The sequence below is a fragment of the Lagenorhynchus albirostris genome, chromosome 1 (genome assembly GCF_949774975.1).
Source record: "Lagenorhynchus albirostris chromosome 1, mLagAlb1.1, whole genome shotgun sequence".
Lineage (NCBI taxonomy): Eukaryota > Metazoa > Chordata > Mammalia > Artiodactyla > Delphinidae > Lagenorhynchus > Lagenorhynchus albirostris.
In genome coordinates this window covers 114,020,424-114,047,281 of record NC_083095.1, presented here as the reverse complement: position 1 = coordinate 114,047,281, position 26,858 = coordinate 114,020,424, and the positions used below count along the sequence as shown (strand labels likewise).

General features: G+C 39.7%; 1 protein-coding gene across 1 annotated transcript; it reads left to right on the top strand.

Annotated features, from left to right (window-relative positions):
• Positions 1-1,120: 1,120 nt before the first annotated feature.
• On the top strand, positions 1,121-26,588 carry RSL24D1 (ribosomal L24 domain containing 1). Its single transcript, XM_060169345.1, has 6 exons — positions 1,121-1,265; positions 18,600-18,713; positions 20,460-20,532; positions 23,228-23,291; positions 25,046-25,131; positions 26,108-26,588. Exons 1-6 carry the CDS (start codon positions 1,185-1,187, stop codon positions 26,179-26,181), a joined length of 492 nt encoding a protein of 163 aa, XP_060025328.1. The 5' UTR covers positions 1,121-1,184; the 3' UTR covers positions 26,182-26,588.
• Positions 26,589-26,858: the final 270 nt, after the last annotated feature.

The window sequence follows — 26,858 nt, the reverse complement described above, 5'->3', positions numbered from 1 at the left end:
TGGTAAAACCTTTTGGAAGGCATTTAGTATTATCTACCAAATTTTAAGTGTTATAGGCCCAGCAACTCTATACCAATAAACTCTTCTGAAAAAAAAAATTAGTAAGGATGCTTATTATCTCCCAAAGATAGGAGACAAGATACGAAACAAATTTCCAAACACAGGCGACCAATTAAGATGATACCCTCCTACAACTGCGCTTATGTAACTATGGAAGACAATGTGAAGTATTCACTGATAATAAAATGTGTATTGGATGCCTAATTACGTGCCAGGAACTGTTCTAGGTACTGGGAGTATAGCTGTAAACAAAACGACAAAAATCCTTGCCTTCATGGAGCTCACATCCCATTGAGGGGAGGCAGATAACAGCAAGATGCAGAAAAGGGTGAACAGGATGCTCATCAGTGTTATCAAGAAGAGGGAGTGGAGACACGTACACACAAATGTTTGTCTATGCACAGAAAACCTCTGGTAGGTAATAAAAGGAAGTGACTGCTACTGGAGAGGAGGACTGGAGGTCTGGGGAGAGAAGTTTACTGTGAAGAAAAAAAAATTTTTTTAACCACATATGTATATTAATTAAAAAGCGCGGAGGTGGGGGAGTAAAGGTGGAGACCACCACTACAAGTCTTTAAAACACTGCCGGTTAAGTCCTCCGAACCTGAGGCTCAGCTGCTTCGGTTGCAGCGCGTGGCAGCAGGTTCCCGCCGCGGACATCAGGCAAGTCGGCTTGGGACTGGAATCATGGGCGGGGCTCGGGCCGCAGAGAAATGAGTTCCTGGAGACGAGCCACGTGTGGAGAGCCGTCTTGGGAAAAGCACAAACCAGAAACAAGATATACAAGACGTGAGTAAATGCTGACGTCGTACGACACGGTGGGGAGGAAAACTAGAGGCTCGGACAGCCAGTTCAGAAGCCTGCGTAGAAACGCGCACTTCACCAGCGGGCGGCCGCACTCTGGGCCTGCGCCAAACGGCAGCGCTTTTGCCGGCGTGCCCGCGGGGTGGCGCTGTCACGTCCGGCTAGCTTTCCAGGGGCCCCCAAGAGCGAAGGAACACCGCCTTTTCCGGGTGGAGAACCGGAAAGAGAATCACTTCCCGTGGCGGGGCTACGTCACTTCCTCTTAAGCGCGGCGTCTGGCCGGGGCGTCCGCACGAGCGGCGTCCGCACGAGCGTTCAACATGCGGATTGAGAAGTGTTATTTCTGTTCGGGTCCGATTTACCCAGGCCACGGCATGATGTTCGTTCGCAACGATTGCAAGGTGAGACGGCCGGGAGTAGCGCGCGCTCCGCTGCGCTCCCGCCGGGCTGAAGCCGCGCCCGCTCGGCGCGGGGTTCCTCTGCCCCTACGTGGGGTTTGGTCTAGGATTTCGGCTCGTGGGGCTGGTTTTGCTAACGGCTCCGACCTCGACCTCCCTCTTGGGGAAGGTTCTCCTGCCGGCGTCGCGACCGGAGCTGGTCACTAGACCGCCGTTGGGCGAGGCTGGCTGCCATGAGGTTGAGGAGCGATTCCAGCCAGCGCCGACGGGGAAGCTGGGAGTCTCTTTGCCCACTTTTGCACATGGGCCACGTTATTCAGTTCGGTAAACTTTGTTGAACGCATGCCGGGTTAAGCATCATTGCTGAGGTCCGCGTCTGTACAGATGAATAAGACTTGGGGTCGGCCATAGTCTGTAGAGGTTGATAGAAATGTTGCATATGGCTTAATAATAGAGTTATGTATTATGAAGCTGTTGGAGGTGTTTTGGAGAGGGTCGTCTGTAGAAAGGCACAGAAAGGAAGTGACGTTTATCCTGGATCTTGCATTTTGCTTAAGAACGTGAGGAGAAGGCAATCTAGGTGGAAGGAAAACGAACAGTTTGAGCAAAGGCACAGAGGGGCGCAGCTACTTCTCTGTTTAGGGAAGTGACGGATTGCAGATGGTAATAGAGGCTTGAGGTAGGGCTATAATGAAGTACGGTTTTCACTGAATGTGTATCACTTTTTCATCATCATGAAGTCGAAAGATCATAAGTTGGGGACCGTCTGTATAAGGCCTCTGTGAAAGACTTTATGAGTGATACATGAATTTGCGTTTCATACCAGAATGGATCTCATTCCTCTGTTTAACACATTGTTTCTCAGAATTAGACCTCTCTTGTATTTGCTTTTGAATCACTGGACACTTGTAGAAAATACTGATTCCTGGTTTCCACCAGATCTATTGAATTGGAATCTCTGGGGAGAGAGGAAGAGGAGCTAGAAATCTATATTCATTGAGGTGATTTTGACATGCTAAAGAACTACAGTTCTTGTTTCATCACCTTATTGTCTGTATTCTACATGAAAAATATTGACCTCACTAAATTAGGAGTAAGGGGTCTTGCCAAAAGTGTGGGACCAAAGCGATGTTTGAAAACTTGAAAGAGCATGTAAACGATTTTTTTTTTCCCGGTACGCGGGCCTCTCACTGTTGTGGCCTCTCCCGTTGCGGAGCACAGGCTCCGGACGCGCAGGCTCAGCGGCCATGGCTCACGGGCCCAGCTGCTCCGTGGCACGTGGGATCTTCCCGGACCGGGGCACGAACCCGTGTCCCCTTCATCGGCAGGCGGACTCTCAACCACTGCGCCACCAGGGAAGCCCTCATGTCTCTTTTTGAATTATGGTTTTCTCAGGGTATATGCCCAGTAGTGGGATTGCTGGGTCATATGGTAGTTCTATTTTTAGTTTTTAAGGAACCTCAATAGTGTTCTCCCTAGTGGTTATATCAATTTACATTCCCACCAACAGTGCAGGAGGGTTCCCTTTTCACCACACCCTTTCCAGCATTTATTGTTTCTACATATTTTGTTAATGGCCATGCTGACCAGTGTGAGGTAATACCTCATTGTAGTTTTGATTTGCATTTCTCTAGTAATTAGTGATGTTGAGCATCTTTTCATGTGCATCTTGGTCATCTGTATGTATGTCTTCCTTGGTGAAGTGTCTATTTAGGTCTTCCACGCATTATTTTTTTTTTTTTTTTTCCGGTACGCAGGCCTCTCACAGTTGTGGCCTTTCCCGTTGCGGAGAACAGGCTCCGGACGCGCAGGCTTAGCGGCCATGGCTCACGGGCCTAGCCGCTCCGTGGCATGTGGGATCTTCCCGGACCGGGGCACAAGCCCGTGTCCCCTGCATCGGCAGGCGGACTCTCAATCACTGCGCCACCAGGGAAGCCCAAAAGATTTTTAATTCCTGCTCTCAGGAACATGACAAAGAATTTATAGCAATGAATGAAATGATTGTCAGGTTGGGGTGTAATTCACAGTGGGCATTATGGCTTTGTGGATGATTTGGTCATCATGACTATGATTTTTGTCCATCAGTGTTTGTCAGCTGGGTATGGGAATTAGAAAGGATGATGGGAGCTATCTAGAGTTGTATGTTGATCTGGCAGGCACAGTGGAAGTTCAAGTTGATGAGGAAGTCTATATTGCTAGCAAGGATAGTGTTGAATTAGCTGGGAGCTAGCTTGCTGTAGGGAAGACCAGTGTATCCAGAACAGAGTTGATTGGGGAAATAAGTAGAGGCCCTGAAGCACTAATGAAGAACAGGTGCCTCATTTTTTCCTTTGTTGATGATTCCGAAATCTTTATCTCCTTAGTTTCAGGTGTGAATTTTCCGCTTGACAGGGAAATCCTGTTTGTACCTAACAGTGAGCCTACTGAGAGTGTTCCTTATTACCTCAAATCTTTTTGCTCTCTGAATTAATACTGTCATCCACCTAGACAGTTCTGCTAGAAACTGAGAGTCATCTTTGAATCTTTCACCGTTTATATCTAGCTATAGGTTCTATCCATTCTGCCTTTGCAAGGGAGAGTGGTGTCTTAGCTTTCTTTCTGCCCACCTGCCCTGGGTCCAGATTAGGCACTTGTCGCTTTTGTAGCCTCCTAACTAGTCTTTCTGCATTTATGCTCTTAGCTTTTGGGACCATCTTTCATAGAAACCTCCCCTCTTATGCTTCTCAGGTAGTCTCTTAAGAGTAGAATTAGTGTATTACTGCTCCATATTTTCATAGTTTGCAAACAGGAAAAATACACATACTCTTAAGGTGTGCTTAATAAATGTTTGTTGAATTAGTGGCATAAGAACTTGAAGATGTGGCATAAGAACTTGAAGATGTGGCATAAGAACTTGAAGGTGTTGGAAGAACTTTGAGGCTCAGATGGATCATTTGTGTGCATGTTGAAGACTGAGGATGATGCCAGAGGACTAGGTTAAAAGGGAAATTTGAGTCTTATGAAGATTTGTCTCACACATAATCGTTTACCACCTACCCCACCATAGATTTAACCACTTCCTTAATGTGTACTTGCATATTACTTTATACTTGATTATTGTGTATAGTTATATCCCATTGTTTATATCCTAGTCGGTTCTTTATCTCTCTTGTTTGCAAAATGAGATTTTACCACGTTGCTAGACTAAGCTTCTCAACGTAGGGCGTCATGTTTTAATTATTCTTGTATCTAGTACAACATCCAGCACATAGTAGCTGCTCCTTATTTGGGGATTGAATCCCCATCCCATCTCAGTGACTCCAGTCTCTTCAGATAATTCGTTGTGCTTTTCAGGTGACGTCTGTTAGATATGGAGTTCAAGTAGACTTGCCTGTAACTTCCCATTGGCTCTCTTTGGAGCCGAGGAGACCTGGGACAAGTTCAGGTCTCTCATTAGGTATATTTCAGAAGTGGGGATTTGTTTAGGAGTTATCTAGTAGGTATTAAACATTGAAGGCTTTTACTTAAAAAAGGTAATAGTACTTTGGCTGAAAATACTCAAAGAAATTTTACCAATAATGATTTTATAGTGAGTTATTCCAGAAGACTACAATATTCTCCTATTTTCTAGTTGGTTTGAAATTAGTTCAAGAATGTAGACATGCTTTTACTCGAGTTTCCCAGGAGAGGGCTCTCCATGAGGTCAGGGCTTAGATCAGATTGATCTGGTATTGACCATTTCTAAGAAAACTATGTCCTGACCTATTTGAAGGTCTAGGTTTAGTGACCTATTTGAAGGTCTCCGTAGAACAAAGTGTATATAAAATGAAAAGTATTTTGGTTTGTGATATATGCGTGTGTGTGTGTGTGTGTGAGTGTGTGTATGTTAGCTTGAAATGGTGATATCTTATTTTGACCTTTTTTTTTTAATGGGTCACATTTTCTAGGTATGATAATTCAACTTAATTTTCTTTGCCAAGATCTACAAACTCAATTACTTTTTCTCTTCAGATTTCCTCTAGTAATACACACAAATTTCAATGTGTTCTAAGACAAAGTAACAAAATGATGCATTTTAGACTTATAAAATGAGTCCCAATAAGCCATTTCAGGAGCATGTTGAATGATCATTAAATTGTGAACACTATTACAGGATCACATCTTTTGGGATGAAAGTGAAGAATTAAAGTAGTGAAGAATCTTCCTAGTAGATCTCTGAATAAATACTTTAGAAAACAAATCTATAGTCAGTTTTAGTTGCTTTTTTGAAATTATTTTGTGCAATGGTGGAAAGAACCAAAGGAAGTTTCAGAATGGTTGTTTGAAACTTTTAACCCCCTCCCCCCATTGAGGTATTTAGAAAGTGAATTTTGAGAATTAATTCTGAATTGCAAAGGGATTTAAATAAATGACTTTCCCTAAAACTGTTCCCTTCATTCAAGATCATTTGTAAGGTTTTACTATTATTCTATAAAAATGGTCGGGTTTTTTTGTGTTTTTTTTGCGGTACGCGGGCCTCTCACTGTTGTGGCCTCTCCCGTTGCAGAGCACAGGCTCCGGAGGCGCAGGCTCAGCGGCCATGGCTCACTGGCCCAGCTGCTCCGCGGCATGTGGGATCTTCCCGGACTGGGGCACGAACCCGTGTCCCCTGCATCGGCAGGTGGACTCTCAACCACTGTGCCACCAGGGAAGCCCTACAAATTTCCTTTTTAGCACTGCTTTCCCTGCATCCCTTAAGTATTGGTAGGCTTTGTTATCATTTTCATTCATGTCAAAATATTTTCTAATTTCCCTGGTGATTTCTTCTTTGCACTCTTGATTGTTTGAGTGCATTGTTTAATTTCCACATATTTGTGAATTTTCCAGATTTTTTTCTGTGATTGATTTCAGTTTCATTCTGTTGTGGTCAGAGAACATACTGTGTATTATCTTAGTCTTTTCAGATTTATTGAGACTTGTTTTGTGTTCTAAAATTATGGTCTGTCTTGGAGAATGTTGCATGTGCAGTTGGGAAGAATGTATATTCTACTGTTGAGTGGAGAGTTCTACTGATGTCTATTATGTCTGGTTGTTCTATAGCATTGTTCAAGTCCTCTGTTTCCTTATTGATCTTCTTTTTGTTCTGACCGTTATTGAAAGTGGGGTATTTGAAGTTTCCAATTGTTACTGTTGAACTATTTCTTCCTTCAATTCTGTTGGTGTTTTATTTTCTTTTGGTGCATATATATATATATATATATTTTATTGAAGTGTAGTTGATTTACAATGTTCTGGTAGTTTCTGGTGTACAGCACAGTGATTCAGTTATATATTATACATATATATTACATTTTTTTCATATTCTTTTCCATTATGATTTATTACAGGATATTGAATATAGTTCCCTGTGCTATGCAATAGGACCTTGTTGTTTATTCATTTTGTTGGGTTGGCCAAAAAGTTCGTTTGGTTAATGAATACATTTAATAAAGTTCTTGCTGAAAATGAAAAATGTGTGTTTTATTTTTACTTAAAACCGAATGAACTTTGTGGCTAACTCAGTGTATATAATAGTGTGCATCTGCTAGTCCCAAACTCTCAATCCAACCCTCTCCCACCCCCACTCCCCCTTCGCAACCACAGGTCTGTTCTCTATGCATGTGAGTCTTTTTCTGTTTCATAGATAAGTTCATTTGTGTCGTATTTTAGATTCCACACATAAGTGATATCCTATGGTATTTGTCCTTTTCTTTCTGACTTACTTCACTTAGTAGGATTATCTCTAGGTCCATCCATGTAGGTGCAAATGGCATTATTTCATTCTTTTTTTATATTCCATTGTGTATATATGTGTGTGTGTATACATATATATGATATTCATATATGATATTTATATATATATCATATATATATGTCTCTCACATCTTCTTTATCCATTCTTCTATCTATGGACATTTAGGTTGTTTCCATGTCTTGGCTATTGTGAACAGTGCTGCTATGAACATAGGAGTGCATCTATCTTTTTGAATTACAGTTTTGTCCGGATATTTGCCCAGGAGTAGCATTGCTGGATCATATGGCAACTCTGCTTTTAGTTTTTTGAGGAACCTCCATACTGTTCTCCATAGTGGCTGCACCAATTTACTTTCACACCAACAGTGTAGGAAGGTTTCCTTTCTCCACACCCTCTCCAGCATTTGTTATCTGTAGACTTTTTTTTTTTTTTTGCAGTACACAGGCGTCTCACTGTTGTGGCCTCTCCCGTTGCGGAGCACAGGCTCCGGACGCGCAGGCTTAGCGGCCATGGCTCACGGGCCTAGCTGCTCCGCGGCATGTGGGATCTTCCCGGACTGGGGCACGAACCCGTGTCCCCTTCATCGGCAGGCGGACTCTCAACCACTGTGCCACCAGGGAAGCCCATCTGTAGCCTTCTTTAATGATGGCCATTCTGACTGGTGTGACGTGGTACCTCACTGTAGTTTTGATTTGCATTTCTCTAATAATTAGCCATGTTGAGCATCTTTTCATGTTCCTGTTGGCCATCTGTATGTCATCTTTGGAGAAATGTCTGTTTAGATCTTCTGCCCATTTTTTGATTGGGTTGTTTGTTTTTTTGTTATTGAGTTGTATGAGCTATTGGTATATTTTGGAAATTAAGCCCTTGTTGGTCACATCAATTGCAAATATTTTCTCCCAGTCTGTATGTTGTCTTTTCATTTTGCTTATGGTTTCCTTTGCTGTGCAAAAGCTTGTAAGTTTGATTAGGTCCAATTTGTTTATTTTTGCTTTTATTTCTATTGCCTTGGTAGACTAACCTAATAAAACATTGGTACGATTTATGTCAGAAATTTTTGCCTGTGTTCTCTTCTAGGAGTTTTATGGTGTCATGTCTTATGTTTAAGTCTTTAAGCCATTTTGAGTTTATTTTTGTGTACGGTGTGAGGGTGTGTTGTAACTTCATTGATTTACATGCAGGTGCATATATATATGTATTTTTTAAACATCTTTATTGGGGTATAATTGCTTTACAATGGTGTGTTAGTTTCTGCTTTATAACAAAGTGAATCAGTTATACATATACATATGTTCCCATATGTCTTCCCTCTTGCGTCTCCCTCCCTCCCACCCTCCCTATCCCACCCCTCCAGGCTGTCACAAAGCACCAAGCCAATATCACTGTGCCATGCGGATGCTTCCCACTAGCTATCTACCTTACTACGTTTGTTAGTGTGTATATGTCCATGACTCTCTCTCGCCCTGTCACAGCTCACCCTTCCCCCTCCCCATAACCTCAAGTCTGTTCTTTAGTAGGTCTGCGTCTTTATTCCTGCCTTACCCCTAGGATCTTCATGACATTTTTTTTCTTAAATTCCATATATATGTGTTAGCATACGGTATTTGTCTTTTTCTTTCTGACTTACTTCACTCTGTATAACAGACTCTAGGTCTATCCACCTCATTACAAATAGCTCAATTTCGTTTCTTTTTATGGCTGAGTAATATTCCATTGTATATATGTGCCACATCTTCTTTATCCATTCATCCGATGATGGAAACTTAGGTTGTTTCCATCTCCGGGCTATTGTAAATAGAGCTGCAGTGAACACTTTGGTACATGACTCTTTTTGAATTTTGGTTTTCTCAGGGTATATGCCCAGTAGTGGGATTGCTGGGTCATATGGTAGTTCTATTTGTAGTTTTTTAAGGAACCTCCATACTGTTCTCCATAGTGGCTGTACCAATTCACATCCCCACCAGCAGTGCAAGAGTGTTCCCTTTTCTCCACACCCTCTCCAGCATTTATTGTTTCTAGATTTTTTGATGATGGCCATTCTGACTGGTGTGAGATGATATCTCATTGTAGTTTTGATTTGCATTTCTCTAATGATTAATGATGTTGAGCATTCTTTCATGTGTTTGTTGGCAGTCTGTATATCTTCTTTGGAGAAATGTCTATTTGGGTCTTCTGCCCATTTTTGGATTGGGTTGTTTGGTTTTTGTTATTGAGCTGCATGAGCTGCTTGTAAATTTTGGAGATTAATCCTTTGTCGGTTGCTTCATTTGCAAATATTTTCTCCCATTCTGAGGGGTGTCTTTTGGTCTTGTTTATGGTTTCCTTTGCTGTGCAAAAGCTTTGAAGTTTCATTAGGTCCCATTTGTTTATTTTTATTTCTATTACTCTAGGAGGTGGGTCAGAAAGGAACTTGCTGTGATTTATGTCATAGAGTGTTCTGCCTATGTTTTCCTCTAAGAGTTTGATAGTTTCTGGCCTTACATTTAGGTCTTTAATCCATTTTGAGCTTATTTTTGTGTATGGTGTTAGGGAGTGTTCTAATCTCATACTTTTACATGTAGCTGTCCAGTTTTCCCAGCACCACTTATTGAAGAGGCTGTCCTTTCTCCACTGTACATTCCTGCCACCTTTATCAAAGATAAGGTGTCCATATGTGCGTGGGTTTATCTCTGGGCTTTCTATCCTGTTCCATTGATCTATCTTTCTGTTTTTGTGCCAGTACCATACTGTCTTGATTACTGTAGCTTTGTAGTATAGTCTGAAGTCAGGGAGCCTGATTCCTCCAGCTCCTTTTTTCGTTCTCAAGATTGCTTTGGCTATTCGGGGTCTTTTGTGTTTCCATACAAATTGCGAAATTTTTTGTTCTAGTTCTGTGAAAATGCCAGTGGTAGTTTCATAGGGATTGCATTGAATCTATAGATTGCTTTGGGTAGTAGAGTCATTTTCACAATGTTGATTCTTCCAATCCAAGAACATGGTATATCTCTCCATCTACTTGTATCATCTTTAATTTCTTTCATCAGTGTCTTATAATTTTCTGCATACAGGTCTTTTGTCTCCTTAGGTAGCTTTATTCCTAGATATTTGATTCTTTTGGTTGCAATAGTAAATGGGAGTGTTTTCTTGATTTCACTTCCAGATTTTTCATCATTAGTATATAGGAATGCCAGAGAGTTCTGTGCATTAATTTTGTATCCTGCTACTTTACCAAATTCATTGATTAGCTCTAGTAGTTTTCTGGTAGCATCTTTAGGATTCTCTATGTATAGGAGGATCATGTCATCTGCAAACAGTGACAGCTTACTACTACTTTTCCGATTTGGATTCCTTTTATTTCCTTTTCTTCTCTGATTGCTGTGGCTAAAACTTCCAAAACTATGTTGAATAAGAGTGATGAGAGTGGGCAGCCTTGTCTTGTTCCTGATCTTAGTGGAAATGCTTTCAGTTTTTCACCATTGAGGATGATGTTTGCTGGGGGCTTGTCATATATGGCCTTTATTATGTTGAGGAAATGTGCCTCTATGCCTACTTTCTGCAGGGTTTTTATCTTAAATGGGTATTGAATTTTGTCAAAAGCTTTCTCTGCATCTATTGACATGATCATATGGTTTTTCTCCTTCAGTTTGTTAACATGGTTTATCACATTGATAGATTTGCGTATATTGAAGAATCCTTGCATTCCTGGAATAAACCCCACTTGATCATAGTGTATGATCCTTTTAATGTGTTGTTGGATTCTGTTTGCTAGTATTTTGATGAGGATTTTTGCATCTATGTTCATCAGTGATATTGGCCTGTAGTTTTCTTTCTTTGTGACATCCTTGTCTAGTTTTGGTATCAAGGTGATGGTGGCCTCGTAGAAGGAATTTGGGAGTGTTCCTCCCTCTGCTATATTTTGGAAGAGTTTGAGAAGGATAGGTGTTAGCTCTTCTCTAAATGTTTGAAAGAATTCACCTGTGAAGCCATCTGGTCCTGGGCTTTTGCTTGTTGGAAGATTTTTAATCACAGTTTCAATTTCAGTGCTTGTGATTGGTCTGTTCATATTTTCTATTTCTTCCTGATTCAGTCTTGGCAGGTTGTGCATTTCCAAGAATTTGTCCATTTCTTCCAGATTGTCCATTTTATTGGCATAGAGTTGCTTGTAGTAATCTCTCATGATCTCTTTTATCTCTGCAGTGTCAGTTGTTACCTCTCCTTTTTCATTTCTAATTCTATTGATTTGAGTCTTCTCCCTTTTTTTGTTGATGAGTCTGGCTAGTGGTTTATCAATTTTGTTTATCTTCTCAAAGAACCAGCTTTTAGTTTTATTGATCTTTGCTATTGTTTCCTTCATTTCTTTTTCATTTATTTCTGATCTGATTTTTATGATTTCTTTCCTTCTGCTAGCTTTGGGGTTTTTTTGTTCTTCTTTCTAATTGCTTGAGGTGCAAGGTTAGGTTGTTTATTCGAGATGTTTCCTGCTTCTTAAGGTGGGCTTGTATTGCTATAAACTTCCCCCTTAGAACTGCTTTTGCTGCATCCCATAGGTTTTGGGTCGTTGTGTCTCATTTGTTTCTAGGTATTTTTTGATTTCCTCTTTGATTTCTTCAGTGATCACTTCATTATTAAGTAGTGTATTGTTTAGCCTCCATGTGTTTGTATTTTTTACAGATCTTTTCCTGTAATTGATATCTAGTCTCATGGCGTTGTGGTCAGAAAAGATACTTGATACAATTTCAGTTTTCTTAAATTTACCAAGGCTTGATTTGTGACCCAAGATATGATCTATCCTGGAGAATGTTCCATGAGCACTTGAGAAAAATGTGTATTCTGTTGTTTTTGGATGGAGTGTCCTATAAATATCAATTAAGTCCATCTTGTTTAATGTATCATTTAAAGCTTGTGTTTCCTTATTTGTTTTCATTTTGGATGATCTGTCCATGGGTGAAAGTGGGGTGTTAAAGTCCCGTACTATGAATGTGTTACTGTCGATTTCCCCGTTTATGGCTGTTAGTATTTGCCTTATGTATTGAGGTGCTCGTATGTTGGGTGCATAAATACTTACAATTGTTATATCTTCTTCTTGGATCGATCCCTTGATCATTATGTAGTGTCCTTCTTTGTCTCTTTTAATAGTCCTTATTTTAAAGTCTATTTTGTCTGATATGAGAATTACTACTCCAGCTTTCTTTTGGTTTCCATTTGCATGGAATATCTTTTTCCATCCCCTTACTTTCAGTCTGTATGTGTCTCTAGGTCTGAAGTGGGTCTCTTGTAGACAGCATATATAAGGGTCTTGTTTTTGTATCCATTCAGCCAATCTGTGTCTTTTGGTGGGAGCATTTAGTCCATTTACATTTAAGGTAATTATCGATATGTATGTTCCTATTCCCATTTTCTAAATTGTTTTGGGTTCGTTATTATAAGTCTTTTCCTTCTCTTGTGTTTCTTGCCTAGAGAAGATCCTTTAGCATTTGTTGTAAAGCTGGTTTGGTGGTGCTGAACTCTCTCAGCTTTTGCTTGTCTGTAGAGGTTTTAATTTCTCCATCAAATCTGAATGAGATCCTTGCTGGGTAGAGTAGTCTTGGCTGCAGGTTTTTCTCCTTCATCACTTTCAGTATGTCCTGCCACTCCCTTCTGGCTTGTAGGGTTTCTGGTGAGAGATCAGCTGTTAACCTTATGGGGATTCCCTTATGTGTTATTTGTTGTTTTTCCCTTGCTGCTTTTAATATGCTTTCTTTGTATTTAATTTTTGACAGTTTGATTAATATGTGTCTTGGCGTATTTCTCCTTGTATTTATCCTGTATGGGACTCTCTGTGCTTCCTGGACTTGATTAACTATTTCCTTTCCCATATTAAGGAAGTTTTCAACTATAATCTCTTCAAATATTTTCTCAGTCCCTTTCTTTTTCTCTTCTTCTTCTGGAACCCCTATAATTCGAATGTTGGTGCGTTTAATGTTGTCCCAGACGTCTCTGAGACTGTCCTCAGTTCTTTTCATTCTTTTTTCTTTATTCTGCTCTGCAGTAGTTATTTCCACTATTTTATCTTCCAGGTCACTTATCCGTTCTTGTGCCTCAGTTATTCTGCTATTGATCCCATCTAGAGTACTTTTAATTTCATTTATTGTGTTGTTCATCGTTGTTTGTTTCATCTTTATTTCTTCTAGGTCCTTGTTAACTGTTTCTTGCATTTTGTCCATTCTATTTCCAAGATTTTGGATCATCCTTACTATCATTATTCTGAATTCTTTTTCAGGTAGACTGGCTATTTCCTCTTCATTTGTTAGGTCTGGTGAATTTTTATCTTGCTCCTTTATCTGCTGTGTGTTTTTCTGTCTTCTCATTTTGCTTATCTTACTGTGTTTGGGGTCTCCTTTTTGCAGACTGCAGGTTCGTAGTTCCCGCTGTTTTTGATGTCTGTCTCCAGTGGCTAAGGTTGGTTCAGTGGTTTGTGTAGGCTTCCTGGTGGAGGGGACTAGTGCCTGTGTTGTGGTGGATGAGGCTGGATCTTGTCTCTCTAGTGGGCAGGTTCACGTCTGGTGGTGTGTTTTGGGGTGTCTGTCGCCTTATTATGATTTTAGGCAGCCTCTCTGCTAATGGGTGGGGTTGTGTTCCTGTTTGCTAGTTGTTTGGCATAGGTTGTCCAGCACTGTGGCTTGCTGGTCGTTGAGTGAAGCTGGGTGTTGGTGTTAAGATGGAGGTCTCTGGGAGATTTTCGCTATTTGATATTATGTGGAGCTGGGAGGTCTCTTGTTGACTAGTGTCCTGAAGTTGGCTCTCCCACGTCAGAGGCAGAGCCCTGACTCCTGGCTGGAGCACCAAGAGCCTTTCAGCCACACGGCTCAGAATAAAAGGGAGAAAAAGTAGAGGGAATTAGTAGAAGTATGAGGAAAGAAAGAAGGAAAGGAGGGAAGGAAGGAAGGAAGGAAGAAAGAAAGAAAAAGAAAGAAAGAAGCAAAGAAGGAAAGAAGGCAAGAAGGAAAGAAAGGAGGGAGGAAGGAAGGAAGGAGGGAAAGAAGGAAAAAAGACAGAAAGAAGATACAGTAAAAATAAAGTACAATAAAGTTATTGAATTAAAAAATTCTTATTTAGAAAAAAAAGGGACAGATAGAACCTTAGGACAAATGTTGGAAGCAAAGCTATACAGACAAAATCTAACACAGAAGCATACACATACACCCTCACTAAAAGAGGTAAAGGGGGAAAAATCATAAATCTTGCTCTCAGAGACCACCTCCTCAATTTGGGATGATTCGTTGTCTAAAGGAGGGAAGGAAGGAAGGAAAGAAAGAAAGAACGAAGGTAAAGTATAATAACGTTATTAAAATTATTAAAAAAAATTTTTAAAAAACCATGGACGGATAGAACCCTAGGACAAATGGTGGAAGCAAGACTATACAGACAAGATCTCACACAGAAGCATACACATACACATTCACAAAAAGAGGAAAAAGGAAAAAAATCATAGATCTTGCTCCTAAAGTCCACTTCCTTAATTTGGGATGATTGGTTGTCTATTCAGGTGTTCCACAGATGCAGGGTACTTCAAGTTGATTGTGGAGCTTTAATCCGCAGCTTCTGAGGCTGCTGGAAGAGATTTCCCTTTCTCTTCTTTGTTCTCACAGCTCACAGGGGCTCAGCTTTGGATTTGGCCCTGCCTCTGTGTGTAGGTCGCTGGAGGGCGTCTGTTTTTTGCTCATACAGGACGGGGTTAAAGGAGACGCTGATTCGGGGGCTCTGGTGCACTCAGGCCGGCGGGGAGGGAGGGGCACGGAGTGAGGGGCGGGCCTGCGGCGGCAAAGGCCTGCGTGACTTTGCACCAGCCTGAGGCCCGCCGTGCGTTCTCCCAGGGAAGTTGTCCCTGGATCCCGGGAACCTGGCAGTGGCGGGCTGCACAGGCTCGGCGGGGGAGGGGTGTGGAGAGTGACCTGTGCTCGCACACAGGCCCCTTGGTGGCGGCAGCAGCAGCCTTAGCGTCTCCCGCCCGTCTCTGGGGTCCGCGCTTTTAGCCGCGGCTCGCGCCCGCCTCTGGGGTCCGCGCTTTTAGCCGCGGCTCGCGCCCGTCTCTGGGGTTCGCGCTTTTAGCCGCGGCTCGCGCCCGTCCCTGGAGTTCCTTTAAGCAGTGTTCTTAAACCCCTCTCCTCACGCACCAGGAAACAAAGAGGGAAGAAAAAGTCTCTTGCCTCTTCGGCAGGTGCAGACTTTTCCCCAGACTCCCTCCCGGCTAGCCGGTGCACTAACCCCTTCAGGCTGTGTTCAAGCCGCCGAGCCTCAGAGCCTTAGCTCGCAGCCCCGCCCGCCCTGGCGGGTGAGCAGACAAGCCTCTCGGGCTGGTGAGTGCCGGTTGGCACCGATCCTCTGTGCGGGGAATCTCCCCGCTTTGCCCTCCGTACCCGTTGCTGTGCACTCCTCCGCGGCTCCCAAGCTCCCACCTCCGCCTCCCGCAGTCTCCGCCCGCGAGGGGGCTTCCTAGTGTGTGAAAACTTTTCTTCCTTCACAGCTCCCTCCCACTGGTGCAGGTGCCGTCCCTATTCTTTTGTCTGTTTTTTTCTTTATTTTTTCTTTTGCCCTACCCAGGTACGTGGGGAGTTTCTTGCCTTTTGGGAGGTCTGAGGTCTTCTGCCAGCCTTCAGTAGGTGTTCTGTAGGAGTTTTTCCACGTGTAGATGTATTTCTGGTGTATCTGTGGGGAGGAAGGTGATCTCCGCGTCTTACTCTTCCGCCATCTTCCTGAAGTCCAGCCATATATGTTTTATCTTCATGTTGGATTGACCCTTTTATCATTTTATGGTGTCCTTTTTTGTCTTTTGTAACAATTTTTCTTAAGATTTATTTTGCCTGATATTAGTATAACTACTAATATAGTTATACTATATAAACAGTATAACTACTGTTATGCTGTCCTGTAGACGGCATATAGATGGATCTTTTTTTAAAAAAATATTTATTTTTGGCTGCGTTGGGTCTTTGTTGGTGCATGCGGGCTTTCTCTGGTTGCAGGGAGCAGGGGCTATTCTTTGTTGCAGTAAGTGGGCTTCTCATTGCGGTGGCTTCTCTTGTTGCAGAGCACGGACTGTAGGCTCATGGGCTTCAGTAGCTGTGGCTTGTGGGCTCTAGAGCGCAGGCTCAGTAATTGTGGTGCACAGGCTTAGTTGCTCCGTGGCATGTGGGATCTTCCCGGACCAGGGCTTGAACCTGTGTCCCCTGCATTGGCAGGCGGATTCTTAACCACTGCACCACCAGGGAAGTCCCAGGATGGATCATTTTTAAAATTCATCCTGCCAATTTCTGCCTTTTCATTGGAGAAGTTGATTTATTTACGTTTAAAGTAATTACCAGTAAGGAAGGACTTCTGCCATTTTTGATATTTGTTTTCTATGTCATGTCTTTTTTGTTCCTCAATTCTTATTACTGTCTTACTTTATGAGTGCTTTTTCTGTAGTGTACTGTTGTGATTCCCTTCTTGTTTCTTTGTATATTTTTAGTTTTAGTAACTTTCTTAATGGTTACTCTGGTGACTACAATTAATCTTAATTTCCAGTGGTGTAGATTTATAATTATTGTTTTATACAATTGTCTTTTAAATTAAATCTTATGAAAAAAGAGGAGTCACTAACTAGAAATTCATTAATACTGACCTTTATACTCACCTATTTAGTTACCTTTACTGGTGTTCTTCATTTCTTCTTGTGGATTCAAGTTACTGCCCATTGTCCTTTCATTTCGGCCTGAAGGACTCCCTTTAGCATTTCTTGTAGGGCACTGGCAACAAACTCTAAATTTGTTTTTATTGAGGTGAGATTTACATAACATAAAATTTACCATCTTATTTTTATTAAGTTATAATTGACGTACAACATTAGTTCCATGTGTACAACATAATGATTTGATATTTATATATATTGTGCAATGGTCACCACAGTAAGTCTAGTTAACATTTGTCACCATTACCTTGTTACAGAATTTATTTTACTGTGATGAGAACTGTTAAAATCTACTCTCTTAGCAACTTTCAAATATGCAATACAGTCTATTAACTGTAGTCATCATGCTGTATATTACATCCCCATGACTTATTTTTTTTATAACTGGAAGTTTGTATCTTCTGACTCCCTTCACCCATTTTGCCCACCTCTCCCGCTTCCCTCAGTCTCTAACAACCACCAATTTATTCTCTGTATCTGTGAGCTTTGTGTTTTTGTTTTTTTAGATCCCACATGTAAGTGATACCATACATATGGTATTTGTCTTCCTCTGTCTGCTTATTTTACCTAGCATAATGCCCTCAAGATACATCCATGTTGTTGTAAACAGCAAGATTTCCTTCTTTTTTTGTTGTTGTAAACAGCAAGATTTCCTTCTTTCCTCCTTTTTTCTTTGGCTGTGCCACGTGGCTTGTGGGATCTTAGTTCCCCAACCAGGGATCGAACCCGGGCCCCCTGCCATGGAAGCACCCAGTCCTAACCACTGGACCACCAGGGAATTCCCAAGATTTCCTTCTTTTTTATGGTTGAATAATGTTCCATTATATATATATGTCATATTTACAGTGGCATGAATAGTATTTTATTGTATATATACACCACATTTTCTTTGTCCATTTATCTCTAGATGCACACTTAGGTTGTTTCCATATCTTGGCTATTGTAAGTAATGCTGCAGTGAACATAGACATGCATATATCTTTTCAAATTAGTATTCCTGTGTTCTTTGGGTAAATACCCAGAAGTGGAATAGCTGGATCATATAGTAGTCCTGTTCTTTTTCTGAAGCATTTCCATAATGTTTTCCATAGTGACTGCAGCACTTTACAATCCCACCAACAATTACAAGTGTTCCCTTTTCTCCACATCCTCTCCAACACTTGTTACTTCTTGTCTTTTTGAAAATAGCCATTCTAACTGTGGTTTTGATTTTCCTTTCTCTGATTAGTGATGTTGAGCATCTTTTTATGTACCTGTTGGCCATCTGTCTTTTTTAGGAAAGTGTCTATTCAGGTCTTCTGCCCATTTTTTAATTGTATTGTTTGTTTGTTTGCTATTGAATAGTATGAGTTCTTTACATATTTTGGATATTAACCCTTTATCAGATATATAATTTGCAAATATTTTATCCCATTCAGTAGGTTGCCTTTTCATTTTTTTGTTTTTTGTTTTTGTTTTGCGGTCCTCTCACTGTTGTGGCCTCTCCCGCTGCGGAGCACAGGCTCCGGACGCGCAGGCTCAGCGGCCATGGCTCACGGGCCCAGCAGCTCCGCGGCATGTGGGATCTTCCCGGACCGGGGCATGAACCCGTGTCCCCTGCATCGGCAGGCGGACTCTCAACCACTGCGCCACCAGGGAAGCCCCAATGGTCGTTTTTAACCATATTTTTGGGGCCCTCAATCTTTAGTTGTGATGCTGTTTTAGTCAAAAAATAGTTCAATTTCCATTTTATGTGATATGTCTCACACATTTCTAAATGGTGTTTTGAGTAAGTAGAAGCAGTTGTGAGGAACGATTGTTACTTCTCAGACTTTATAGTATATTTTGTTTGGTAGGATAACATCCTATGGTATAAAATTTTTTAATATTGACTTTTCACTATTTAACACTTTTCTTGTAGGTGTTCAGATTCTGTAAATCCAAGTGTCATAAAAACTTTAAAAAGAAGCGCAATCCTCGCAAGGTCAGGTGGACCAAAGCATTCCGGAAAGCAGCTGGTAAAGAGCTCACAGTGGTGAGTACGGTTAGCTATCAGTATAGTTTTTACAGTTTTCACAATTTTAACTTCTGGGTGGGAGATGTGATTTCATTAACTCTAACAAGGCTTCCTATAGAATGGTTAATGAGTGACTTATTTGCATCTGGTAATCTCATTCTCACATGATCCTCAGAACCATAAATCTGTAGAATTCTGAAAAGGAAAAAAATTCCTAATCTAGTTTGTAAAAGTGATTTTTCTTATTCTCGAAAAAGTATTTTTAGCTCTGGCAACAAGGGGAGAATTATTTAAATGGATTGAAGTTGGAAATTGCTACTTAAGGATTTTGAAAGGAGGTTAAGAGATTAAAGGGTTTTTGACTAGCAGTGAGGACTCAGATGAGGTTAAAGGGTTTTTGACTAGCAGTGAGGACTCAGATGAGGTTTGTAGTAGACTCATTTATCAGTTTCTTGATTTCTTTAGCAGGACTGTGTGTCTGAGAGCAGAGAGCTTAGTTCATAATGGCAGTGTAAGGAGGAATAGTGAGGAATCAGGGGTGAGGGAGTTCCATGGGGCAAGCCCCCACCATCATATTGCTGTTAATTGAGTTGGTGTAAGGACCTGGTGAAGCTTATCTGCACTCGATCCTTAAAAAGGGAGGAGGGGAAGCTGCTGCACAGGCTACCTTTGAGGGAGGGAGAGCTTTCAACTGTCCCCTTCCGCCGGACTTCCTCTTCCCCCAAACCCATGACTCTTTCCCACCTCGCCACTCCTTAAAGACAGTATGTAAGTAGTTGCTGTGAAGCCCTTTGCTGTCTTTCTCGACACCTGAGGTTCTTCAGTGAACATAAAGAATATTTTTTGACAACACATAAGGCCAAATCATAATTGTCACAAAAGTAATTTTCACTGTGGACGAATAGATTTGTTGCATCTCAAATACAGGTGGCAACTGTATGAGTGAAGAAAGGATGCCGGGTCATAGTCATTTGCTGGTGACCACTTACCTTATCATGGCTGAGGTTACTGTGATCTGAACAGAGGCATGTGTATATAAATGAAGTAGCCACGTGCAGAGTTAATGCTGTTCCATATGCCAGAGTCTGATAGCTTTGAAAACTAAGAAACTATCTGTAGTTTTTCCAAAATTATTTTGCATGTTTTGAGATAAATAGGATTGTTAATTGTCAAAATATCAACTACATTTGGAGGGGACTAAAGAATTTCAGGCTGAAGCTTACATCATGCAGAGTCGTACCACATTATTTGAAGATGTGGTTTCAACTCTGTGCTGTAACACAAAGGTTTATAGGTATTGAAATATATAAACATGCTAGGTATTTTTGTTGAACCATATGCAGTTCTCAGTGTTTGACTTTTTGATCTATGGGAAAAGGAAATTTCATATGGTTCAAACTAATATAAAGTTTTCTGGCTGTGAGTCTCATCTAGGAATAGGAAATAAGGGAAGCTTTTTTAGTTCGTTTATAATCCCCATGATTGTTATAGGCCCCTATGAGGGATGGTGGTGATCCTCTCCCCTCCCCTCCCTTTGAGAATCACTCATACATAGACAGACGTTTTCAATAGGGCTGTCTTGTACATCGTGGTATTTAAAGGAGAAAAAGGTTGAAAACTTGTATCTTCTGGGATCACCCCGGGGGAAATCTTAATATGTGCCCATAGCTTGAAACACTTCGAACTTTTGTGAAAAGGAGAAAAAGTTTTAAGAAATGCTTCCTTTCTACCTCTCTTAAAACCATATTTCTCCTCTTCTTACAGGATAATTCATTTGAATTTGAAAAACGTAGAAATGAACCTGTCAGATACCAGCGAGAGCTGTGGAATAAAACCAGTAAGTCACAAGGACTACCGGGGATTTTCAGGAGACACTGGTTTGGGATATTACCATAACTTTAATATCAGTTGGTTGTTTAAATATTAAATTTCTTCTTTTCATCAGTTAGCTTTTATACTTTTATCCTTATTTTAATGGCTCTGTTGTATTTGTGGGTTTTTTTAATAAGCTATCCCAAATCCTTTTCAGAATTGGCTGATGTATCCATTATAAAAATGACATAATTATTAAATTTGATATTATTTGAAGTGCCTACACAGAAATATAAAAACATTCAAATATCTGGGGAAAAAAATAGAGATGTAGAATACTTTTGGGGGGTGAGTGTGGCATAGTTAAAATATACAAAAAACCTAACACACTTTACAAGTTTAGATAATTTGGTTTAGGGATATAAGTATTGTTTTCTGTATACCTAATAAAACTTAGTGATTCTGTAAAGTTAAAAAGTACAGCATGTAAGGTGATAATTACAAATTTGCTAAGAGAACTTCTAAGTGCTCGACTTGGGTAAAAATGAAGCTATAGGCTACTGAAACTAAAAGTAATGTTTAATTCTTATCTACCTACCTACCTACCTCTCTGTTTTGTTTACTTATTTAAGTAAGCAGAGGGTTTAATTTAAAAAATTCTCATGTAGTAAAACGTAGTTCCTTAAGCTAGCTTGTAGATTCCACTATGTCTCTATGTGTGTTTGAGGCCCTCGGCCCTGCCTTTTCTCCTTCCCCCATGCCTGCTTATGCAGCCTTTAGCCATTTCTAGTCTTGGGTGTGGAGGTGATGTAGTTTGTTACCTAGAAGTCTCTAAGACTTAGAATTCTACCAACTTTATTGGTCTCTAATGGATTATTGGCAGGGCATACTTTTCAACACCTTTTCACCAGTTAGTCACAAGACTTCAGAGGAAGAGTTGGAAAGTAATGGGCCTTTGTAGTAGCATTTGACACCCTCTAAAGCCTTGTTTGTCTTCCTGAACTGTGTGGAAAAATCAGAGTCCCAATGGGGAATTGCCTCAGTATTCTGCCCCTTGGTGTGCTTGTTTGGTTTATCTTTTTAAAAAATAAGGTCTTTCCCTTCTGTTTTGTAATTAGCAGAGGAGTTAATTTCTGATTAGCAGTTGGTTTTATTGGGTTTATTTGGTAAGGAAATAACACTGATTCAAACGCAAGGATTTCTGAAGAGATTAATAGGATTTTTTAAATTGAAGAGATTAATAGGATTTTTTAAATTGAGATTATAATTGACATATTAGTTTCAGGTGCACAGCACAATGATTTGATATTTGTATATATGGTGAAATGATCACCAAAATAAGTCTGGTTAATATCTACACCATACATAGCTAATTTTCATAGGATTATTAAATTGATTCCTAAAGGTACTCTTGGCAGGGACATTATTGGAAGATCCTAAAGCGTTTCTGGACCCCACTGAGTTTTATTTCACTTTGGCCTTTGTTTTCTTTTTTGTTACTACTTGAAGATAGCAGCTCCAGACCATTTTTACCTATAACTACTTTTATTTGATGGGTATTCAGCTTGATATGGAAACTGAGGTACATATTTTAGTCATCTGTGGATCTTCAGTTACTAAGATCCTCTGTGCTGGTATCATGATGTTTCTGTTGTTCCTGAGAAATACTGTGTGTTCTCTAAGATGTTGTCTCCTTTACCAATAACCACTGACTCTAGCATACAAAGATGAACAGGGCATACACAGTCCCTGATCTCTCAGTGCATTTTACTGAGTACTCTATTTTATTGTTTCTGTTAGACAGTAATTGGTTTAGGTATTATCACAGAGTCTCATTCATTTGCCCCACTCAGATCCACAGACTACACTTTAAGAATCTGGATTGGGAATTGTGCTATTTAGTATGGTAGCCACTAGCCCCAGGGGCTACTGAGCAATTAAAATGTGACTAGCCTGAATTGAGATGTTCTGTAAATATAAAATACATGCTGGATTTTGAATACTTAGTATGAAAACAAGCATAAAATATCTCAGTAATAATTTTTTATATTAATTACATGTTGAAATGACAGTATTTTGGCTATGTTGGGTTAAACAAAATCTAAACTTTAATTTCAAACTGTTCCTTTTACTTTTTTAAAAAAGTGGCTACTAGAAAATTTTAAATTACATATGTGATTTATCTTACATTGGACAGTGCTGATATAGATTCTAGAGTAGTTGGACTCAAGTCCCTTATAGCCAAGGCTCCTCCACACATTTTCTGAAACAGTTGGATTTTAGTGGTTAAGAACGTGGCCGATTGATTGGTTCATTCTACCAGTATTCATCATGTGCAGATCATATCCTAGTGGCTTTTATGACAAGGTAGAGTCTATTTATGGAGATGACAAGCTAAGAATGGGATTAATTGCCATTAATCCAAGTTCTCTGTAGAATAAAATTTGAAAAGCATTGGACTGGTTTCAAGTAAAGAAAAATTTAGTAGTAAAGGCTTTTGCAAAATAGAGAAATGATACGTGGCAAAGAGTCAACAGTGATATCAGCCAAGGGTGCATACCTTTGTCAGCTATTTTAGTAGGAATTGTTTTTGAGGTGAGTTTTTTGTTGAGTTTAATCCACTTCTAAGCCACAGGATTGTTAAAGCTCCTGTTGGTTATAATCATCCTGCTTGAATGAATGTACATAAATTTGTTAACATTTATGAATTTTTTTTGTAGTTGATGCAATGAAGAGAGTTGAAGAGATCAAACAGAAACGCCAGGCTACATTTATAATGAACAGGTATGAATAGTTAAAAATCTTTATTTTCATGTAACTTCAAACTTTCAAAAACTGGCAAGATAGTGTAAAGCAGTCTTGTATATTCTGTTAGCATTTTGCCAAATTTACTTTAACTCTGTGCGTAGTAAGTTGAAGACATGATACCTTTTCCTCCTAAGTATGCTTCTCTCTCTCTCTCTCTCTCTCTCTATATATATATATATATTCTAAAAATAGTATGTTCTTTTTCTCTGGGATTTTAAAATTGAGGTATAATTGACACACAACATTAGTTTCAGGTGTACAGCATAAGAACATGCTCTTAATAACCACAGGATAGTTAAATCAGAAAATTAACACTGCTAAAATACTATAGACCTTACTAGATTTACCTGTTGTTCCAATAATGTCCTTCATAGCAGAAAATCCTGGATCATACATTACATTTAGTGGTCATATCTCCTCAAGCTCCTTTAATCCAAACAGTTTCTCACCTTTGTCTTAGATGACATTGGCCTGTTTGAAGAGTACAGGTCAGTCAGTCATTTCATAGAATGTTCCCCGGTTTTTGTTTGATGTTTTCTTCGTGATTAGATTCAGGTCCCTTTGGCCAGAACATCATAGAAGTGTGTCCCCCTTAAGCACCCCAGCAGAGGCACCTGTTGTCCCTTACTGGTGATGTTAACTTTCATTGCTTGGTTAAAGTAGTGTCTGCCAGTTTTCTCCACTGGAAAGTTACTGTTTTTTTCCCCCTTTTATCAGTACATATCTTGAGGGAGACACATTGAGACTCGGCAAAGAGCCTGTTACTCCTCAAACTGATACCTACTGGTTTTCGCATCCATTAGAGTTCTGCCTGAATCTGTTACTACTGTGATTGTTGCCAAATGGTGGTTTTTCTGATTTCATCATTTCTTCTCCGTTTATTAGTTGACCTTCTTATCTAAGAAAGAGCATTTTCCTTTTTCCCCAGTTCCAAAATTTATTCTTTTATTCATTTATTCACATCATATCTGTGTGTATTCATTAATTCTTATTGTATTCAATGAGTTATAATTCTTTGTCATTTTGATGTTCTAAGTGCCCCAAGTTGGCCAGTGAGAATTCCTTCAGGCAGGCTGTGTGTCATTTTGACAGTTCCTCACCATTCTTTGAGTCCTTTCTTGCTTTTTGCTTTATGGCTAATAAGATTTTCCCTGCCCCAGCTTGGAATTGGCCATTTCTTTAGAAGGGGCATCGCTTTTGATCTAGTCACCATAAAAGTCATAGAAAAGCATGCGACAACAGCTTTCTGGCTTAAAAAAAAATTTTTTTTTAAAGCATTACAAAAGACCCAAATGCTTGAGAACTAGTCTGTTAGCTTTTTTTGTTGAATGTCTTGTGTTTTGTGCTCTTGTAATTACTGAATGATTTTAAAAATTAGGTAACAGAGACTACAAATCTTTCTCCTCAAATAGAGAACACAGACACTTTAATAATTAGAGATTCTTACTCTGTGTAATCTCTGAGACTTGTTAATTCTTTGTTTCAATCACATCCCTTCATTCACTGAGCAAATATCTTTTCAACCCCTGTTTTATTCCTGACTAGGTGCTAAGAATACACTGAATGAACAAATTGGGAGTGCAGGAATCATGTTTAAGCTAATTAGGAACAAGAAATGAATTGTGTTCCCATTGCTCATTTGTGTGGCTAACTTAATACAATTTTTACAAATTAGGAATTAATGTCTTTTAAAGAGATTTTAGTAACTGAAATTTTGGCCTTTGTCCTAGGTTGAAGAAAAACAAAGAACTACAGAAAGTTCAGGACATTAAAGAAGTGAAGCAAAACATCCATCTTATCCGGGCCCCTCTTGCAGGTAAGTACTGCATAGTGCAGGAGTTCTGTGCCTTAAGTAGAGAAATGAAAAATCTGGATTGTTGTGGTCCATGTAATTGGGTACCAACCAACTTTTTAAGGTTGAATCTTTTCATGGAAATGTTCTCCCTCATTTATGATATGACTGTTTATAAAAATAATTTAGTCAGTGTTTCCCAGTTCCAGTCAATTTATTGCGTATGGTGTTTCTTTTCTCCCTTCATAAAATCCTAGCTTCCACAAAATCCAAGTTAATCAAAACGATTTGAGTAATAATTTAATAGATGATTTTGCCTCATACCTGTTTTGATTAAAGGATAATGTTTTATATTAGTAGCTCTCAAACTTCATTTGGTGTGGGAGTTACTTGGGGGACTTAGTATGTAAACATAGAGGTCTAAGCCCCTTGAGTTTGGACCTCTGTTCTTTACTAGCTCTCCAGGTGAGTCTGATACTTCAGTTTGAAGTATCAGTTCAAATACAGTTTTGTATTAAAAACCCTCCTTGTGCTTATGTAACTTACAGTTAGGCACTCACTTGAGCAGTTGCTTGTGTGCATAATTTCTTTTGTGAGATGCTAGGAAACCACTCTTTTTACTCAGCTGGTGCCAAGTACAATCTGTTAAAAGGAGAGAAATTTTGGTGAGATATAGCTATGCCTAAACCTTAGTATAGTCAAATCCTGTAACCACATATTGGGTAGATGTCTGCAAAAGTCCTAGCTAGGTTGTTTTTGTACCAAATTTAAAAAAAAAAGACAAAATCCTGGAGCATTGTTTCACATATAGATGATATGGACTGACAGACACCCCAAAAATAATAGGAATGAACCATTGTTACCTAAATTTTTAGGTAACCCTCTTTGAGGTAGGTAGTACAGTGTTAAGAGCAGAGACCTTGGTTCAAGGTGGCCAGGGTTCACAGCCCAGCTCTTTGTCAAGAGTTTAATTTCTTTCTTTCCCTTTTTTTTTTTTAAGGCAAAGAAAAGCAGCTGGAAGACAGAATGGTGCAGAAATTACAACAGGATGTGGACATGGAAGATGTTTCTTAGAACTCTTACTGTCTGTAACCATTTCTATAAGTGCATCTGGAAATCTCCTTTGGACACAGAACTTCTAAATTATTGGGTTTTTTTTCATATAAGGTCACTCATATGAAAGGGGATTAAAGTACTTCCTTCCTACATTGGTCTCTGCAGAATAGCAGATGTGGATGCTTGATTGCATCTCAACGGTAAGCCTTCACTGAGAGATACACTTTTATAAGTCATGAAAATTGTTTGTAAATACAGAAGTGAATTGGGGACATAAAATGGTCATGCCATTTGGTTAACGGCACTAGGCAGCATTTATGTAACAATTAATGACAAATTCATGACGAGTTATATATAAAATAAAATTTTCATTGCAGTAAAATATTCCTTTTCTAGAAGGGATACAGCAAGGAACTAACAATCTGTATGATAATTAGCCTCTAGTAATTTCTTTTGATTTTAGTACTTCTGGTTTTGGTTTATTAGCTTCTTAGAAGAACATAATGGTCTAATATATTGAAGCCTAATTATGTTGGACCGTTTTGATCTGGTTTTAACTATTGTGATTGATAGGCATTTGTGGATGTTGGGGGTGAGTTGAATAGTCTGTTCCTGAAATGGCACTATATCACTTCTAAGTTGAGATTCCTAGTAGAATAAGCTTTATTTTTCTAGGCGTCCAGTACCTATTAAAA